The sequence below is a fragment of the Apteryx rowi genome, unplaced genomic scaffold, assembly GCF_003343035.1.
Source record: "Apteryx rowi isolate R43461 unplaced genomic scaffold, aptRow1 scaffold_496, whole genome shotgun sequence".
Classification (NCBI taxonomy): Eukaryota; Metazoa; Chordata; class Aves; order Apterygiformes; family Apterygidae; genus Apteryx; species Apteryx rowi.
The window spans coordinates 74,773-96,295 of NW_020450756.1; the positions used below are offsets into that span (position 1 = coordinate 74,773).

Below are 21,523 nucleotides of genomic sequence, written 5' to 3' on the forward strand. Positions count from 1 at the left end.
TAAATACCTGGAATGAATGTCACTGTTGGAAAGAAGTGACGTAAATTGCTTTAACGTTTTTCTCTTTTATTTATGGAGCCGTGCAGTACTGCTGCCACAGCATGGGTGCATTGCATGGCACAATCCACACATTTTCACCCTTTAAAAGCAGTGACTCTAATTACAGCAGATATCCCACAAGGTGTGCACCCGTGCTTTACTGTGTTTGCCTAAGGGGGATTGTGTCATATCAGCTTCTGGAGAAGTTCGGGTTAGGTGCCTGTGTCATGGAAAAATAAGGCTTGATAAACAGAGAACCTAGGAAGCCAAAATAAATACTAGAAACGTATAAAGCAGTTAAGGTGGTGTAGATTAGCGTGTACAAAGGGGTGTGTAAATCTGAACATTTAGCATAATTATTTGCTTTTGTAGTAAGAGGGAAGTCACTATATTACTGCATTCTTAGATGGAGATCCCTGCTCACAGCCTTAGAGTTATTTCAATGTCCCACTTAACTCAGTCCCAAATATCATGAAGGTTTGGGCCCACATTTAGATCTTTACTGACTTGCAAATGTGGAAGGAAGGAGAAGGAGATGTGAGACTTTAGAAAGCACACCCATCAGCAAAAAGCATTGGTGTACACGCTGCAGCTCTCGACTGAATCAAATACCAACCATTTAAAAAATATCCCCTCAATGAAAGTAGCTGGAAAAATAGGACTGTAAAAGGGATAGGAGTTTCTTCATCTCAGGTTCGTGTTCAGCAGCTGATAGAGGGTATAATTCTGTGCATTCTTGCCTTAGTGTTTACCACTTTTTTTTTTCTTTAATCTATGGGCTGACACACAGCACTACAATATAAATATTGGAGACAGAGAAGCAGGTGAAAAACTGTAGTTATTTAAATTAGTCATTGAGACACATCCAATGACTTGGTTATTGAGAAAGCATGAGTTATCGTTTTCTTGCTGTCATTTGAAGATGAATGTTTTGCAGCCCAAACCCCATCATTATTTGTGTGTATGTATTAAAAAAAAGGTTTTTTTACAGCAATCATAAGACTTCTAGACTTGCTAGGAGGTGGGTCCAACTTGTGGTTAAATTCTGCAGACGATAGTCTTGCTGATCTCAGGATTTTCCAAAGATTAAAATGCAGATGTCTGGATTTCTCAAAACCCCATGAAACTTCAAAAACATCAGACCCATTTCACACTTCCCCAGATATTAGAGATGGCCATAAACCAGTTCAACATCCCAGCAATAATTTTTTTAAGAGACAGTCTATTGAATAGCTCTTTGTAGCCCATTAGCGACTTTAGGTTTTACATTTTAGCAAGTGTAATTAGAGTTTATCCTTTAGCTTTTGCTTAACTCCCAGAAATTATTTGTGAGGTGCACGCCGACATGTGTGCGTGTACAATGTTTTTTCCAGTTGTGCTATTTTTATAACATAAAGTACTGTTTAAAATGGGTATGTGTATTGGGTGTTCTCTGTGAGTGTGTATATATATGTATGTATATATAAACACACATACATACACATGCACATCTATCTATCTATCTATCTATAAAGTCTGAGCCAATAAAAATAAAGAAATCTTCAGGTGAAAGCTGGCACCCTGTGATGGTAATGGTAATGGTCGTGCTGTGCCCGGCCCTGCTCTTGGTGCTGGCTCTTCCAGGAGTCTGAGGCCAGTGTGTGAGGGTTGGTGCCTACCCGCCACATTGTCCTGTATATGGACTCATCTAGATGAGAATTTGTTACCTGAATTAATACTAACACACTCTAAATTCCTGGCAAAAATCTTTCCAGTGCTTGTATTTACTTTAAGGGTTTGAACATTGTTATAGTTTGTGTGGCAAATATCCCTAATCTACACGAGTTGGCAGGAAAGAGAAAGTGTTACGAACAGAGGACATGCCGACCTTGTCCCTGCCTGAGCAGAGCCTAGAAGGGCTGGTGGTATATGTGTGTCTTTTTTTCATTTACTTAATTGTTTTAAGTTTCTCAGATGGGAACTGCTTAGTCTTGGGTAGCCATACAGTTCGGGAAACAGAAATATGCTTGCTGATGGGAAACACTTTGCATATTAGGATGGCTGTCTCAATCTGTGGTGAGCCATTTGTGATTTTCTGGTAAACTCATCCCCTTTAGAGCTTCATTCCAATGGCCCTTTTGACGGAGGGCCTGCTGTAGTGGATGCTTCTGGTTTTGGCCCACCCTGGGGTTTCAATTATCATTTGCAGAAGGCTCCTTCTTTGGCAGCAGGTACCAGTAGATATGCTGTCGTGCCTTCAGCTTTCCTTTGTGTTTTTCCACTTAGGGTTTTTCTTCTTTTAGTGCTTCTTTTCTGGTTTCAGTAAGTAGCTTAGGCAGATCTGCAGGTGAATTTTAATGCTTTTAAATGAACACCTTCTTTTTGACTAACATGCTTGTTTATTTTTCACACCTCGTTTTTAAGATTAATATCACAGGGCTTTAGTGGTTTGAGGTTTTTGTTTGGTTGGTTTTGATTGGTTGGTTGTTGCTTTTTTTTGAATTGGTTGGTGGGGGGAAGTAGGAGGTAGGAAGGAATCTGCCTCCAGGGAAGGTGGTGTTACTTAACTATGCCTGGGAGATTATTTCTTAGTGGCTCAATTGTAATTACTACTTGATCAAATTTCTGTGTGGTATTTAGGACAAAATCAAATATAGCCTCTGTTTCTGTATGACCTGAAGAAGAGCTGTTACTTGAAACATTCATTTTATGGGGTCAAGAAATTTCATCTGTAATTCTTATGCATCCTGCAATGGTGTTTGACAAATCTATATGTTTATGTATGTTGATGGGATGGGAGGTACAAAGGAGGAATTTGAGGATACCTGTTACTGCTGGATTCTGGTTATGTTTTCTGAAATCTCCTTAGAAATATATGTAGTAGGCCAGGATTTTTAAACTGTTACATTTGATGAGCGGTTTGTCCAGTGTATTGGTTTGAGTTTGTGATGTGAGCCTGGAGGTTGATGTTAATTAATTAGGTCATGAAGGTAATAAAGATGTGGTTTAAAGGTGAAGAATTTCTGGAAGAATGACAAGAGGGCTCCTGTCCACAGTTGTTTTTTTGGTTTTTTTTTTCTTTCCTCTCCTCTAACAATATGTGCACGTGCTATCACCAATTCAGCTCCAATACTGGCAGCAGTAGCAGGAAGCTTTCAGTGGCAAGGGCAAGTCTGTATTGTGTGAGCTGGGTCAGATATTTTGGGTGTTGAGTCAAAATCCACTCTGTTAGTAAGACTCCCTGAAGTCTTCAGAGAGGAGCAGATGGCCAGAAGGGATCCAGGCTGAGTTTAGACCATGTGTGTCCAACTCCGCAGTCCTCCATATCCCCACACGGCTGCTGACAGAATCCCTAGGCTCTGAACTCCTGGAGGGTTACCCAGACGTCTGAAGCTCTGCTTCTGAATGTGCCTGGAGGCATGTCAGTGTTGACAGAGCACTCATCCCTGTGCGTGCTCACCCCTTCCAGACTGCCCTCTGCGAAAGGCCACTGTAGGGCTGCCTTCACCTGAAATACAGCCAGTGCAGGGATGCTGCTGCAGCTTCTACTCTCCTTATCCAACAGCTTCAGCATTAAGATGCTTCCTCCTGCCATTTGATATGGGCTCAGTCTCCTCTTTCACCTGACAGGTTCAAAGCCACATCTCCCACTCTCAGGAGAGCCTCTGACCTAGCAGGGCTGTAGAGCTGTTTCACACAGGGTGCAGCCCCCACTCCTCCTTGTCAAGATTTGTAGAGTTAGAGGGATTAAAAGAGATTCTGTTCAGTGCAGTGAAAAGAGTACATGTGTGAGAAGTGGAAGACCAGGCTTTCAGTGTTTTTTACAACTATCACCCATGTGGCTTATGATTATTTTATATAAAAAGTATAAACAGTCTTATGGGTGAGGGCTCCCGGAGAGGTCTGCATGTCCCAGTGGAGCTGTACTCAGGAAATTTACAGGAAAAATGAATTTTGCATTCCCCATCCCAGTGTGATCCTTCAGAGGGAAAGTCAAGGTTCATGGAGAATTTGACTTTCAACTCATTATTAGAGAAACTGTAAGAATGTGGAGACAGCTGGTGAAATAAGCTGTTTGCAGACAGGGTTTCACTGAAACCAGTGGGGTTTGACATGCCATTTCCTAAGTGTTCTGGAAGCATGGGGCTAAATCAGGGTATTTACATGGAATATTTCATATTCCACTAAAATGGTGGTAATAATTCTTAATGTGTAAAGCTTATGGGAAGGGCTTATGTAATACTGTAAAGGAGTTGCTGGTACTTACTCCTTTAGCCCTCTTGTTTTGCACAGCCTGGTGTGATAGATGAAGCATGACAAACAAACAAATTCTTGGTTTTTAGAGGCCAAAAATGTTTGGCTGATTGTACTTTGCCATCAGCTTCAGTTAYGAAAGCCCATTTAATATGAGGGGAACAAGGCTTGTGCCTATTAACTGCTACCACTTGTGCTCATGAGAATGGTGGCAGCCATTGAATCTACATCATCAGCTGTGACTTACCTTTCAGGAAGGCACAATTTGAAGTCCTGAGTTATGCTCTAGTTATGCTCTTTACTCCAGATATAAAACCACTGTAGCGTCACATTTGTGTTTCAGAGGATTAAGAATCACCCACAGAATGTTTTGCAAATGATTTCTCTTTGGCACAGCCTTATATTTTCATGACAATTGCTTCTGAAATCCCAAAGCCTGTCCTTAGTCCGAGTCGAGCTCTTGTTGAGGTTCCTGATTTCCCCTTTATTGAGGCTGTTATCAGACCCCACACTCTGCCCTGGTTGCCCCCAAAGCAAGAACTGATATCCAGACACTCTACTAGGGACTGTTGGCTTTTTCCACATGAGGGAAGGTGTCTGCGTTTTGGTCAGGAGCTGAAAAGCAGCCTTCCACCATGAGATTGCCTGCACATATTCACCCCCACCATGTTTGCTTAGCCACCTGGTGAAGGATGTAGTTGTAGGCATGGGAAGGAGAGGTGCACACCGTACAGCCAGCCCTTGGCTGTTCCTGTAAGCAGCCATGGCCTAAAGGGTTCAAGTCATTAACTGCTCTAGTTGTTCAGGTGGAGTTCAGACTGCAGGAGCGCTCATGTATGTGGATGGGGTCTCTCCTTCACTCCCTTCTGTGAGCACACAAGGATTACCAGCACCCGGGTTATCTAGGCTGGAAGATGAGAATTTGGGTAAATAGAGCAATATACTAAAAAAAAACAAACAAACCTTATTTCTGTCCCGTGTCTTCTTGATGCATTGAATCATGATACTCATGAAACTAATGAATTGAAGCACAATATTAGGCAATGTATTTTTGTAGGATGTCCTCTTTAGAGGCATCTCCACTGCCTGGGAGTAGAGAACCAAAAGAAGCTGTCTTATAAATGCTGGCTCTCAGGACATGAATGGGATCACAGCCAAAATTCAGACATTCCCCATTATCCCTGGTTAACCTAGTGCCCAAAATCTGCCAAGTATTGACAAAGCAGACTAGGCTTGCAAACTCTACGTATGAGAGACTTACAGCTGTAAAATTATCAGATATATATTGAGACACTGAATGTGCACAGATACCAATTTTGTGTGAGGCCAATTTCATTAGGCAGAAAATACCTTCTTCCCCTTATTGGGTAGGAAGCTGTCTTCAGGAATTCCCAAATTTTATGCTCAGAACTTGCTTCCTGTATGTGTCATGTCCTCCAATGTTTAAACAGAAGTACGTACATGAAGGGTACCTTTTCTCCCTTTAGGCAAACCATGCTTTGGATTCAAGACTTGCAGAGAAAGGGGACATATTGTTCACATGAGCTGTGCATAGTTAGCAGCTTATAAACAATTTATTCACTTGAAGGAATAGTAATTTTTGCATCCCAGATGTGGGACATTGGCGAAGACTTCAGATATAGTGCAACAGAAAAACTGAGTCTGGTCCAGGGACTACGTTGGCTTTAACCAGAGTTACAGTCACAGCAGTTAGCACACAAGCAGCTGACAGAAAGTTTTGCCCTGAAGAGAACATGCTTGCAAGCAACAAACAAAAAACACCCAGCCCAAAACCAATTTATTATCTAGTCCACTAGTACTACAACTTTTATGTAGAGATTATTGATTTTAGGGTACTGCATCAGGGAAAGTGATGTTCTACACTTAAAATGTGATCTTACAGGTCATAAACCATAAACAATTACACAAGCAATACTTACCAGTAGCTTAAACACCGTTTATTAGTTAGTATTATGTCTCCCAAGAGATTACTGCTATTGCAGTCTGTAGACTGTGATTTACAATAGTATAATCATCTGAAACGACTGGATTTATTAAGCTTCTCAGATAATAGAAAACCAAGTCAAGCAATACTTATAGATACCAAGTGGACTTAAACAAGAATGTTTTTTCTTACATAAAAATGAATTACTTTATTACAGCCTGTCCACCCCTCAGCAGATAGACAACAGTGGTTTATAATCAGGAACACATAAATGAGAAAAATAAGGCATTTCTATGAATTCTAATGTTAATGGTATCATCTTAGTGTGACTGAAGTGTTTGGTAGTAATACTGATATCGCTTGACTATTCTTTCTAAAAAGAGCACTAAGTTATTTTTTTCCCCCCCAGAATCTATTAAATCTGTGAATGTCTCCTTCCTTGCAGTATGTAAACCACAAACACTCTTAGAGATTGTAAGAGGCCTTAAAAACCTCTTGGTAGGTTTTCTAATAATAAATTGTTGTCTTAATTTATTAAAGATGACTGACTTTCAGGAAAAACATTTTAATCATGTGGGGAGTTGGAGCCTTTCTCTTAACAGAATGGATATACAAAGGCTTTTTAACCCTACGCTAGTTCATTTTTAGTTTAATATTCTTCACTAGTAAAAACCCCTCCCTTTTCCTTTGCTTCCTTGTGCACAGGGTAGTTTTGACATTTACAGATCTCTGTCAAAGGAGATCAAGACATATGTGCCTGCTACTTCTGTCCTCTGTGAAGGCCTGTATGTAGTGCATCCATAAAGATCTAGACCACTACAGTGGGAGAAGGCAAGGAAATACAGGCCAGTGAAGAAGGCTCTGAGATGGCTCAAGGCCTCTCTGAACTGAATTTTGCTGCTCTCCAGAAGGGGCCATTCCTAGTATGGACAGGGCAGAGGGAAAGGCTGTGACAGGAAGGTTTCCATGGAAAACAAAAACTGCTGTACAAAACAGTGGTGAACAGTCAAGGAAAGAGCCCTGGAGATTCAGGATCCTGCTCTCCCTTCCACTAATGTCAGTGGGAATTCTGTGGGAGCTTAGCAACTGGCATCCTTTGTGCCATTACTGGCCTAACAGTGGGGGATTATAATAGAATATATTAGTATAAATGTATGTGAGGCTGAAGCCATGGTCTGTATGAAGTAGTACACTCAGGTAATACTTGACAGATAGTTATGGTTGTACATTAACAAAAGTCCTTAAAAAGCAATCTGTTTTATGTATGTAACAGTAGTATTAGTCAAAATCCATTCTTCCCAAGTCTTAAATGGTATTTGTCACTGCTTCTCTTTTCAAATGCCTTTCTTTTGTCATCTTTGCAGTTTAAATTCAACTTCTTTTATTTATGTTTATATAACCTTCAATAAGTACTTTTAAATATAAACATACTTCACAAATTTCACCTTTTTTAAAGCTGGCAATAAAACGTACTTTAAAACTGGTCTGTGGCACAGACTAGCTCCTCATTTATCCATATTTTTGACTTATATGCAGCGAAAGTAGGTAATGCTCAGTTCTCCTCTCATAGAAGCCATTGATGAGAACAGCAGGTCCACATGCGATTTCCAAAAAGAACCGAATCAGACTGAATGACAGTTGTATGTGTTGGTTACTAGATCTTTTCTATCCTCAGCTTCCTGCTAAAGCAAATACATTTTGATTGTTCCACACAGTAAACTGGTGTTGTTCAATGTAATGTTGAACGATTCTAGTGGTTGATTTCCAAGTGAGGCACTACAGACTAAGAAAAAAAAAAAAAGCCAGCAACAAAGGAAAAAGCAAGCAAGGAAGGAAAAGGGAATCTAGCAGCAACTGTATGGATAGAAAGCATTGAGAGAGTATCCATTAATATTTTTGCCAATTCTAAGCTGTGTTTACTTTTCCGCTTTCCATTTATTCAGTAAGACACTTGGGTTCTGAAAACTGAATGGATAAATACTGTACAGTAGAAATTAGCTGAGAAAAGTAACAACATACAATGCAGGAGGGCATAGAACCTGTATGAACACTTTTGACAGTGAAGGAGCCTGTGCTCCTAAATAGTCATTCCGAAAGAATGGTAAAAATATTTGTGGGAGAGAACAAGATGGTAAAGTCCAATTTTCTGTGCTGCTGTCTACTTATTTAAAGCAAAAAAAAAAAAAAATCTTACAGCAGTTCTACGTGTTTTCTTTTCATATCAAAGTTAAGCTTATGTTATAAGCATGTTTTCAGTACGTAAAGTAAGTTAAAAACATCCATTCTAAAACTCAGATGCAAAGTGAATGCGGCTTGGATGCTTACTGGCATGAGGAGAGCTATTCTGTCTGATTTTTTGTTTTGTGATACAGTTGTAGCATTATCTGGTATCCAGGGCTTTGAAGGATCTATTGTAAGCCTGTTTTAAAGACTTTTAAAATTACTTTTTTTTATAAATATTAGATCACAAAAACTGAGGAATGAGTCCCAGATACATTGAGTAAACAATGTGTCCCATTGTTAAGAGTTTTTTTTCTGTTTTGGAGTTGAAATTAAACTAGCATTAAGAGTGCTCTGCATATTCCTTCTTTCAATGAGAAGAAATCTGTACTAATTACCATTTCTATAGAAATGTACATTCAAGATGTAGCTTAGACATTAACTAGTCGCAACTGTGTGCTTCTTGTGCACTCAGACAGATGATGTGATTTGTACAAGATGACAATGTCCATGACAGAGCTGGGATGAGACGAGGACTGCTGTGTTCACTAGTGCTCAGTGGCTCAGCTCCTCAGTAACCAGGACAATCTAGTAATTAAAAAGCTATGGGACAAATCTTCTATTAAGCGCTTGGTAGTTTTGCATGCAGGAAGACAGCATTCTTACAACAAGTGGAAACTTGCCTAGCAGTCTTTCTGGCCAACACCCGTTGACTCAGAGAGATAAGTGGGATAACTGCTACAGCTAAAGGATACTTTATGGAGTATGGGAGCGAACTGGCACAGACTGTGGCTGGAGGCTAGGAATGGCTGATACTGCATTTGGTATCCAGATGAAGAAATCAAAACTTGACAGGTAGCTAAGGCTGGGACAAAGACACAGAAGTGGGAAGAAAACAAATCAGTGAGCTGTCGTAAGGAAGAAGACAAAAAGAAAGAATGGCAGAAAAACTTTGCCTACTTCCTCCCAAGCTCAATTTTCAGAAATCATTCAGCAAGTTAGCAAGTATTTCTCAACTCCCCAGATAGGGATCTAAACTCTCCTTCCTTCTGCTTCCTCTAAAGGACAACAATATTCAGTTACTGTTGGTTACTCTTCAGGTACCTCAAGGTGCACAGACTTAAGAGGTCTTGCCTTGCTGAAGACCATCTGGGTGATAGAACATCATTGCATAGCAGAATTCCTGTCTTTTTAGAATGCTTTTTTAGAAGTCCTGGAAATTAGTACAAGAAAGCAGAGGTAGAAGAAAATTCAGATTATGAAATGAAGCACTTAAAAGTTACAAAGTATCACATTAGAGCTACCTTTTGATTTGATCCCTTTATGCACATTCATTAGGATAGCTTACTCAAACACATTTGAGTCCAACTTTATTTATGCTGACAACTCTTGCAATTTAAATATCTGTATGAAATAATGCTTAACACCATCAACAGTCGCCACAATAGTAGCACTTTGTATTTTAGCTTCATTTTACAGGTGGGACAAACTTCTCCATAGCCAAGCAGCAAGCATATTTGCATGGCAGATTTAGAAGCTGGCGTATCTTGGTACCTTTTCCTTTATTCAGATGACTTTTTCCTCTTCTGAACCACAGTAGTATGTAAAATATACAGGGTGGGTGTGAAATCCTGGCCCTATAGAAATTAATGTAACTCAGGCATTAGGATGCAGGCCTATATCCTTAACATTTAAGTTATTTTGTTGACTAAATCAAATTACTTACAAGTTGGCAAACTAACAAATATCAGTATTTATCAAAACCATATGTTCTTTCAAATCCATGTATCATCAGCTACTTCCAGATGTAAATATAAATGAATATTTTTAAGGAATCTCAATCTTGCAGTCAGTTTCCATCATGATTCTGAGAATTAGCACTGTTCGCAAGTGATATACAACAGCATTTGGTCCCTTCAGGAAACAATACTTGTTGCTTTCCTTAGAGCAAGATATCCTGTAACCACGTCTGAAGGGAGCATCCGAATATAGGCAAATTCTTCAATAGTACTAAATCTCAGCTTGCTCTGGGGATCTGTATAATTTGCCTGAAAAAGAAACAATGGCAAAGACACTATTCAAAGAAAATCTCAAAACAGAACACTAAAGAAGTATCTAATTACAACACCAATGAATTTTGTATTTCTTTTCCCAGTAACAGCACTGCTGTTCTACCATGTGACCATAAGTTAGTACTTTTTTTCTTTCTCCTCTTGTGTCAGAGCTTATGAGAAGTTAATAGATGCCTATAAAATTACATTTGAAATGCATTAAACATAACAGAGGGCTAAAACAGCTTCATACAAAATGCAGTGCAAAAGAAATTCCACAACTCTCTAAACTCACCCTAGCAACTCTGTGTCTTGTGCAGTCTCTCACAAGGCAGCTCTCCAAAGAGTCAGACTGCTGCCAATAAATTATCCACAAAGAGGCTGAATTATGGGTGCTCTGATGGCTTTGGACTGATTTTTCCCTTCCTGCATACAACTTAGCTTTTCATTTACTTTAAAGTGGTTATTAAAGCAAAGGAGTCTCAGCTTATGGTTCTGTGACTGAACTGATAAGAAATTTGAACTCAATCTTTTGCTATGCTTCAAATTTCTGCTTTCAGGATAGTAGCCTGGCCAGCTAACCCTGGGCTGTGCTTATATCCTCTGCTGTATTTGGCTCTTGGGTGCCTGGGAGAGGGGAAAGTTCATTCCATTCTCCCCCCTTCCCTGTTGCCACAGAAACCTTGAGCTTGGACTAGCTAGGGCTGCAACCCAGGAGCTGGGCTGGAAGAAGGCAGCCTCCAGGGTATCCGCCTCTCCACCTTTAGCCTCCAGTAGACAGTTGTGACACTTTTAGTATTATATTCCAGATGCCTGCCAGTGCTCTAAAAGGGGCTTATTTATGTTTCCTTAACAGGAGATGGTGGTAGGCTGCAAGGCGCAGGCAGTTTAGATCCCTTAAGACGCCTCTACTAAAAAAGAAAAGGCCAGGAAAAACTGCAGCATTCCCTCCATCTGTAGTCTTAAAGTGTTGAGACCTCTACCATTTTTATATTGGAAGGATCTGTTGTCCATAGTAAAACAATTTAGAGAAGATTTTTGTCGTATTTCAATCCAGTTAATTGCCTGGCCTGGTAAGATATAGCAGAAAATTTTGAGTATTTGTAGCTTGTTTCTTTACAAAGAAATGCTGGAATGTTAATTTAATGTGGCCAACAAACAGTCCAGCCACCACTTTACAGCTACACCAGGTATAAAAATATTTTTATTTCACACTTTATTTTATACTCTGGCCTCATATGTCTAAGAAAAACCTAAACAAGTAGACTGCTTTTCATGATTCTGTAATCAACTAGCCAGACAATACCTACAATTTCTGTTGTGCACCAGTCTAGGTTAAAAGAGTTGTGGCATTTCTTTACCAATCATCTCATACTACTTATCAGGCAGTACCATTAGATGTTTGTATGCACTAACATATCATAACTAATATATAGTGAGATTTAGTAATTTATGCTATGATTTCAGTCTGAAAACTTTACTGCTACTTTGGCAATAATTAAAACAGAAAAGTGAAGTAATGCAAAGTTTCTCATATTTATAAACTAAGTCAAAGGCCACAGATACATGCTCTTCAAATACAATAAGTTAGTTATCTCAATATGTTCCTGCGGTATCAAGGCTGATCTATTTTCAGGAAAGGAAGAGAAATTTAAACATTTGAAGTTTGTTTTAATCTTCGTTAGATTAAATTACTTTGTTTTGCATGTCAGCATATCTAAATACTCATCTTGCAAGTTTGGAAATAATACTTTTATTTTACAATGTCAATTGTACATAATTAATACATAGTATTACAAGTATATAATACAAGTAATACAAGTACATAAATAATAGATTTTGAGTTCTAAGCTGCCTTACAAACCACTGGTGAATTTAATTCCATTTGTTTTACCACACAGAAAGCGAAGAAGATCAATAGAATTTAATTGTGGTAGTTACTATAACTGCAGATATACTGATGAGTGTTTTAATAAACTTCTCTCTCTCTCTCTCTCTTTTTTTTTTTTTTAACAAGATAGATTACTTAATTCTTCCCTAAATGAGTAATGCTAAGGAATTTATTTTATTTTTTTTCCATGGGGAATCCAGCATTCTCATAGAAAATATATTTTTACACAGATGCTTTCAGATTCCACATAGAAAATACACGGATTTTTTTCTTATTAGATTTCTAAAAACATTATTTTACCCCATGCATATTCCTATAGGAAATGACCTTGAAAATAAACTTAGTGCTTCTTATGAAACATTTCTGGTGTAGCAATTTAAAGGACAGGCCGTCTCAGTTATCTTAACAAAAAAGATTTTTTTCAACATGGTATTTTTATTGTAGTCTGAAGAAACCTTGCAGGCCAGGTAAAATAGGAAACTTGTCCCAAGGTGCATTTAGAAGTAGGAAGATTTAAAAAAAAAAGCTGAAAGTGGAAAGACAAAAATAAGAAACAGAAGTAGTGCTGAATGGAACCTTCAGAGAAACGACATTATTTATACTGAGCTAGAACAGTAACTATATAAATCACTGATGCAAAGGAGGAGCTGGTAAAGAAGAACTGAGGAGCTGGCAGGAACACTGTATTTCCTATGGCTAAACCGATCCTTAGCTGGTGCAGACACAATCTTCACTTACGTTTTGCTGTGCACTGTCATCTTGTTATAGGTGCAATGACTGACCAGTTTTGATATATGTTGAAGGCCAGCTCTGTACAAGATTGGTTCCTTGGAGAGGGGGCAATGAAAAGCACTTACACCCTTATGCCTCCTGCCCCACGTAAACTCTTCAGAGGTCAGAGATGTTGCTGCAACTCTAGTAACACCTATTGTGAATGTTATTAATGCTTGCAAAACAACTCTAAGAGAGGAGGATAGGGAATGGATGAAGATGAGTATTATTTCATGAATTTTTTGACATTTTGCTAAAATCTACTTGTTATTATTTCACTTGTCCACCTACCCCTTGTTCTGCCAGCCATTGCATCCTTATACTGAATGCAGATTGCGTTATTCAACTGACCCCTGCTCCTTGCCTGAAAATGAGATGTTGCTATAATGAAACAATACTCTTAGGAGTACAATACTGTGAGTCTGTCTGGCTGGAGGGAATTATTTTCACTGGATTTGTGAACTATATCATCTCCCGCATTTTCTGTCTCCCAGCTCATCTGTGAGGGAGGTACTGCTTTCCCATTCCCTCTTCAACACTATGGGTTACCAGCCTGGGTCTGAGCAACCCATTCCATTTCTAAATCATGCTGAGAAGCACAGGCTGGAAACATGCCATCTCCCAGATGCCTTATGTTAATGTATTACTTCAAAAATAAGGAAGTCAAAGAAAATACATGTTGTCAAATCAAGAATTCAAATGTTAGGATGTGCAGGATTACCGTTGCCTCTATAGCCATCCCCTGATTCCTTGCACTGTGTATCCACTATAAGGCAGTCCTTAACTAAGTGCTTACCCATAGTTTTCTCAACAAGGACTTTCACCTTGTTCAGTGCATGGAATACATGGTGTTCACATAGTGAGATGTTTAATCCTCTCTACCCCAACAGATGCCATATATTGAATACTCCTATTTGATGCACATTGCTCAAATTTCACTTTGAAGATAGAATTGTTAATTTTCTGATGAGCTTTTTTGTGTGTTAGACTGTATCAACATAACAGCAGGTACATTTACAGATATCTCTAGGAGATGGTACCATCCCTGTGAGGTAGGATAGTGCCCTACGGATGAGAAACAGATAGATAAACTGGGAGGAGGGACCCAGAAATTCTGCTTGGGGGAATTTTAAGTAACAAAATTTTCATTATTGTAGTTATTTAGTATAAACACTACTTAACCCTTTTTATAGTCCAAAATACAACATTCCCATTCATTTCAATTGTAATAAATGCATATACTTCTGCAAAATAAATCACTGGGGTTTGAAAGTAAGCATCCATAAAGTGAGAAGATATGCTGTTACTAACCTTTGTTTTAAGTGAAATTCTTTATGCCACATAGGAACAGTGACAGCAGCAGCAACAAAATTTTTGATGGGCAGAATTCAATGACTTTACTCATGTTTTGTGCCAACAGAATCTTTGCAGAATTCAGGTGCCAAACTATAACTACCGATACTTTTTTGAGCATGTGCAAACCAAGATCTTTCAAAGACTAAGCTATTTTTAATTTTTTTTTTTTAACAAAACCATATAAAAGAGTCTATCTGTGACACACAGGCTATGCATCTGCCAAAATCCCAAGTTCCTGCTCTGAAGCATTGGGGTATTTGAGATTCTTAAATATTCATGCCAAATGTCTGGCTCAGACTGATTTGTTTGAGGGAAAGTTTGAGAGCAATGACTATAAGAATTTTTCTTAATGTGGGCCAATCAATATAGTTTTGCCTAATCTCATCCTTGGAAATTGCTGAACCATCTTTTTGAAACTTTCCCTAAAAGATGTAATGAAAAAAATCATCCTCAGGCAAATGCTCAGCATGGAAAGTTTCAGTCTCTGTGGTTAAAGTTTGGCAAAGTTAGAAGTGATGGAAACTATAGGCTACCAGCTCCCACTGTAACACTAGAGAATCAAGAATGATAGAGAACTACACAGACCCGACAGCTGGGAAAGTGGTGTAAGACAAGCCACCTGGCAGGAAAAGGTATTTAATCTGTCCTAGCATCTATTAAGATCCTGAGGGCTTTGTGATATAAGGATAGTATTAAGGTTTTGGCCCTGAATCACTGGACTACTGTTAAGCATAAGGCTGAACTGGAGCCTCAGCAAGTACATCTTTTACAAGGCAAGCACCACCTTTATTTTGTTGTGGGAAGTGAGATGCCAACTTTGAGAAAAATAAAATACTTACTGGAAGTCCTGAAATGTCTGAATATTTCTTGGCAGGCTTAAAGGAGGGAGGAGCATCAATATTAAAATCTAGAGAGAAACAAAGGGATAAGTTCAGTTTGTCATATATATATTTTAAAAAGCAAAACCATAACGTAAGGAGGTAACAAATACTTCTTTAAAACGCTGCCTTTACCTCCTGAGGTGTCTATTAACTAGCAGCACTAAGGTAATAAACATGAAGCAGAATTACCTCTGAAAACATTTAGCCTGCTGGCATTGTAACTAATAGGCTGATTCTGCTCACCTCACTAATAAGAGTTCAGCAAGCAGAACTGCTCTCCCTAAAAGGAAAATTTCAAGAGAGCTATTTGAACGGCACTATAAATGCACTGATTTCCTGCAAGTCTTAATGACAACTTCCCTTGCAGTCAGAGTTATTTGCAAAGAATAGCCATTAGCATATGCTGAATGTTAAGACCACAAGACATTGCTCAAGACTGCAGCTCTGAAATACTGTAATCCAGGAAAGCAAAATAATCTTTTAAATCAGATAAATCTTTAAGCATGTACCACTTTAAGCCTAGTCAGTGACCTAGAATATTATCTGAATGTTAAAATTAAATGATGGCAATTGCTATTCTTTCATGTCCTTTAGATACAAATAGCAACTACTCTCATTTGCTTTTTTAAGATACAAGTGGTATGTTTCAGTAGTTAAATACCCATTTTTTAATGTTCACAAAAATATTTTGTACCTGCCTCATTTATTTCCTCCTTCCTGATCTCCCTTGCACCTGATTCAGATGTTGCAATAAACTGAAATGCTCCATCCCTATCAAGTATTTAAATCATAATCCATCAATTCAAAAGAAACAAATGCCACAGACAGCTGTTTTTAAATATGCAATTGAATTTGTTTTTCCACCCTCTTAAAAAATAGATTGCAAATTTACTGTTGCAAATAGAATGTAATGGAAATAGCAACATCAGCAGACTGCCGGTTACAATAGGCAGGAGCACACAGTAATCCACATTTTTCTATAATAGTGGTGTCTAAAACACAAAAATGGCAGTTATTTTTGGATAAAGCACCAAGTCTGACAAAAAGTATATGCATGTGCTCAACTCTAAGATGCCTCCAATTGCTTAAGTAAAATCCAGGGATTGGATTCTGCCTCTAGCTATGTTGAATAGTATCCCACTTTATGAGTAGACTTGGATATATCTAGACTAGAAACACTGCTGTAACTCCACTCCTATAGATGTACACAAGTTAGCTGTAAATCAGGAGTGCAGTTTCAGCTATGCTGAACTAAATATGTGATGCAGATTTAAAATCTCCCAAGAATCTCAGATAAGGAGCTGGATAGGAAGTTTGGGCTGAGGGCTGAGCTACTGCAAGTATGTGGCTAACTGAATCTCCCTTGAAAACAGTTCAAATACAGCTAATCAAGCAACAGCCACCACAGTACAGACTTACCTGTCAGGAGACGTGAGAGCTATATGCAGAGGAGGAGGCTCCTCAGCAGTGCTGAGGTGACAAAAACTTGATGGGAATAAGCAATTTATGACTTGTTTCTGATAAATATACTTCCTTCATTAAATTCTCTCCCCAAATGTATTTGAACTTTCTTACAACACTCAAAATTATTTGCTTCCCTTTACTTTCAATTTAGTGCTGGTGACTGTAGTTGAACTCATCTTAAATGTATTACTGGATTCTGTTAAAGTAGGATACTGCATACACTGATAAAATAATTCAGTTTTGTTTTAAGGAAAGTTATTTGTGTGGATTTTATTATTTATAAATAAATGCAAAGTGTCTAAGCAGCTTACAGCTAGGATCATTTAGTTGCCATGGCAATGCCCTTTCAGAAGCAAGAATTTGTTTTAGGTTCTTCCAAGTTCTGTTCTTCTTGCCAGCTGCTGCTCCACCAATGCTGGAGTGCTAGAATTAAAAGCACGATGTTTAGAGAAAAAAATAAATAAAGATTGCTATTTCAGAATTTGACACTTTTATTTCATAGTCTTTCTGATACATCTCATCTTGTCATGAACCATTTGTTATCCCCACTTACTTAGTCAGTAGACTAACATACTGTACACTTTAATCTTGCAAGAAAAACAAAGCTTTTGAACTGTGACAGAGCTACTATGTTTTGGATTAACTGAAGGAAATGAAAATCTGCTTTTTACATGGAAATAGAAAATCAATGTGGTTAGGTTTAGTCTGAGATTACAGGATTCTGTATGTACTTTCCATCATATTAGAACTTATTGCTATGAAGTTGTGTCTAAAATTGCGATTACATGGCTAAATTCTCTCCCTCCTTTTTATGGCATATAGAAAATTACAGGTGCAGCTCTCTCTCTTTCAAGTTATCTATGGCTGTAGAAAACACAGCTGATCTTGCAAGATGTAATGAGTACTATCAGAAGTTTTCTGGAAATTTTGTTTTTTTTCCAAATGATAGAAGACAGAATAATAAAAAAAAGAATAAGAGAATGTTGGCTGGCAAGACAGTTTTGCATTTTGAAAGCTACACTAACAGAAAGCTTTCTACAGATACTATAATAGTAATTTCAGTTATAAAATGTGATTGCTATGGAGTAATTTATTTATGTCCCTCCAGAGGCAGAAGATGCACCACATACTGTACTACTTCTAAATGATCAAAGGACGCAGATTTTCAGCTTTACGTCAGAAAAGAAAATGTTCTTACAACTGGAGAGTTGTTGTTATCTCTGTTAATAATTACTACCTGCCACATCAGTCCTATCAAAACTTGGCAAAATTCTGCACACTTCTGCTGTGATTGTTTTATAAATTAGCATGTAAAATAGTTGATAATGATAGGAAGAAGGATTCAATGAGAAAGATTTTTCTCCACAGAAGTAATGTAATATATCATATTCAGAAGGATGCTCATGAGCTGATCATATCTTAACCTTTTTGGCAATGAATATCCAATATAGAAATTACATCAAAATCCTTGCTCTGTGAGTAACACCCAAGTAATCTAGAGATCATTGTAAGGAATATGGGATGAAAACAGATGTACTACCACATTTCTAATCCAAGTCCATTACATGAATTTTCCCCCACAACATTGCATGATTTTTTTTTTTTCAGTAATCTGTTTTCTCATAAACTGGCACTTATGGCTTGATCTGAAGCCAAATGAAGCTGAGAGGAAGTCTACTCGACTTCAGTAAGCCGTGAATCAAACACAAAGTTTTGCTACCAGTTTGATTCTTGTTTTCGATAATGAGAAAAAGTTGATATTGTCCTCTGTACAGTAAACTAGAAATGATTATTTACAGAAAAATCTACATGAGGGTCTGCGTGTCTGTTTAGGGGAATGGGAGAGGCAAATAAAAAAGGAAGCAAGATCAAAATTGGTAACTACTGTATTTCCTGCTATATTTTACTTAAATGTGTGACTCTAACAAACATTTGAAGTTACATGAAAACAAAATGAGATGTGCTGATTAAGTACCTGGAAATTACTTTCAATTGTTTTAAAGAAGCAAAACAGGTGAGAATACACAGATTAGACTGTTTACATTATGTTTGGAGCACTCCACAGCTCAATTCAGTGCTGTGTGTTTTCTAAAGGCAGGGGATGCAAGTAGCTATACTGCTAAAGGCAGACCCTGACTTTGGAGCTGTTTGCTGAGACTAAGCAGCAGGAGGCCCCTCTCAGTTTGGTGGCATCTTTCCACAAGGGTTCCAAAGTTGAAATTTTATTGACAGGAAATGTTTATTAGAGGCCTTGATAGCATGTGCTTTGCTCCTTTATTTAGTTAAGATGTCTCCATTTAGCAGGTAGAAGGAATACTTTGCTGCAGTATTTCTTCAGTCCAGGATTGCCAAACATGGGGTTTATATGCACTTATGCCCCCAAGGAACGGGGCTGAGTCTTTGCTCACATACCTACAATCAAAGGGCAACAACTGCCAAGTGCAAATTAACCAAACAACCTCTGCACTGGGGAGGCTCAGGGAAAGCTCTGGGTAGCGCTATTCCTTGCTCTGCATGGTTGTCAGAAGGTACTCCACCCCCCCCAAGGGATGTGACTTCCAGTCAGGTAATACTGCTTAGAAAAAGGTGATTTCTTCCTTCTTCTCTGTTTTTAAAGTAGGTCCAAAAAAATCTATCCTCTGCAAGGAGCTAACAGTTTTAAACTCAGGTATATTTTTAAGAGATATGCATGATTTAATTTAATTTCTTCCTTTTAAGGCAAATTAGGCTGGAAGGTTGCAAAAGTCATCACAATTGTTTCTAGCAGTTCATGCAGACAAAAAGCTAGTTAAATTTCAATACATTTTTTCTCAGATTAGTTATTGTATTGGGGAGGACAATTTATTGTCAAGTTTTTATTATAACTACCTATTATTACTGGAACAGTTGTCAAAGGCTCTGTACATTCATTGTTATTTCAAGTAGGCAGACAGTATTGCCTCTTTGGCAATGGTGATGTCCCTCAGAAATGAGCATAAGGCCTAATGGCTATTTATTTAAATCCTATACAGAAGTGACATGGACTGCATCTGGGCACAAATGAGCTTTTCCCTAAGCCCTGTTCCCCAAAGAGGCTGGTGCTCACTGGAGAATTAGAGTGAGCAAAGTATACAATAGTTTGACTGCTCCTCTTATGACAGAAGCAGTCTGCAAAGCAGACACAGAACAACTTGCAAGTCAGAGATGAATTTTATACCCCTGCCAAACTCTTGCTTAGTGAGCTATATAAAGCCACACAATGTGCTGTGGGATACTGTATCTTATTCATACAAAATTAAATCTGGGATAAAATGCTTCTTTCTAAGTACTGACTTAGGGCTAGCAGTCTGAGGAGTTTACTGGTCTGGAAAGCATTTGTACAGTGTGTCAAGGAGTTGGTCCTAACAGGGAAGATAAAAAAATATTAAAGACAAACCCAACAACGATTGCATTATTAGCTCTAGTCTTCCCTCACCTTCTCCCCTAGTTTAAACCTCACATTGTTTTAGCAGCCTGTATTTCGTCAGCTGTCAGAGTTTACATGACTTCTGAACACTGGAAGGCAAGACTTCTGAAGAGTACAGAGCATTTGCTGCTAAATCTAGCAATTACTGAAAGAACAGGCACCAAAGGTCTGTCAGAGTTTCAGGGACTGGGAGAGGAGCAAAATGCCAGTTGCTAATGACTATGTGGCTGATTTTTAGTTCAATTATTTTGCAGCCTGCCTTGGCTAAGAGCTAGGAGATGGGATTCCTACGTTTACAGTAGTATAAATTGTTCCTTTCTAGCTATGGTAGTTTGTGATATATCACACCATAAAGCTTCTGCACATACTTTGATTTAGCGGGTTTGCTGGCTCTGTTCCAGAATGTAGTATTACAGTTCTGCCTCTGGTCCAGTGCCATTTTCATGTTATACTATAATGTGCACTTTGGACCATAATGTGGCATGGACTTGAGCTGATTTTCTTAAAAACTGCTGACCTTCTATTTGGCTGTTAAGCTGACTTTCTTAATATTTACATCAGCAATATGATTAAATAGAATCCTAGTTAAGGTTTTATTTGAAGAGTTTATAATATCAAATTGTTACAATAATATACTTACGATGAAGTTTAGATCTTTAAATGGTAATGGCTTGATGGTTGCTTCCACTGATCCTGTGCTGGAATCTGTGTTCAGAAATTTATTTTCATTCATGGTCTCTCCACCTGTACTCTGAAGAAAGAACACAGTCTTACTGCTTGTTAATCTGAGCAAGTTCAACAGGAGACTGACCCCTTTGCTTTATTACCTATCATCTGTTGCCTGCTTGGCCTTTCTCTCTCTCTTAAACCTTTAAAGAAGTTACATGCCAGCAGTGGGGAAGCATGAAACAGAATTATCTGTCAAGCAGTTTACAACTGATGCATAAAGGGAAGAGGGGAACACAGTGGCCAAAACTCACTGAATAAAAACAGCATAGGTTTTATTTCACTGTTGATGAAAGCCATCTCTCTAAAGTGCAAGAGAGCATATGAATCCAGAAATAGGCAGAGAGGTATATTGGATTTGTTTCAGAAAGTTCAGTATTAAAGAATCAAAAAAAATAAATAGTATAAAATTTATAAAGTTTATTTCAAAGTTCTAAAGAATAACTGAGTAATCAGTTTATTCTCCATCCTGGACTTCAGTCATGCCTGAGGGAGGATTGA

General features: G+C 38.3%; 1 protein-coding gene across 2 annotated transcripts in view; it reads right to left on the reverse strand.

Moving 5' to 3' along the window:
* Positions 1-9,742: 9,742 nt before the first annotated feature.
* The window catches only part of INO80C (INO80 complex subunit C), a 32,213-nt gene continuing 20,432 nt past the window's right edge, over positions 9,743-21,523 (reverse strand). The window contains exons 2-5 of one of the 2 annotated variants that reach the window (XM_026079238.1): positions 20,937-21,047; positions 17,163-17,274; positions 15,346-15,413; positions 9,743-10,485 (exon numbers count right to left, since the gene is read on the reverse strand). In XM_026079238.1, the coding sequence (XP_025935023.1) occupies positions 10,354-10,485; positions 15,346-15,413; positions 17,163-17,274; positions 20,937-21,047 (423 nt within the window). In that variant the 3' untranslated portion in view covers positions 9,743-10,353. The remainder of the gene's footprint in view (positions 10,486-15,345; positions 15,414-17,162; positions 17,275-20,936; positions 21,048-21,523) is intronic. The other variant, XM_026079239.1, reaches the window with a different exon arrangement.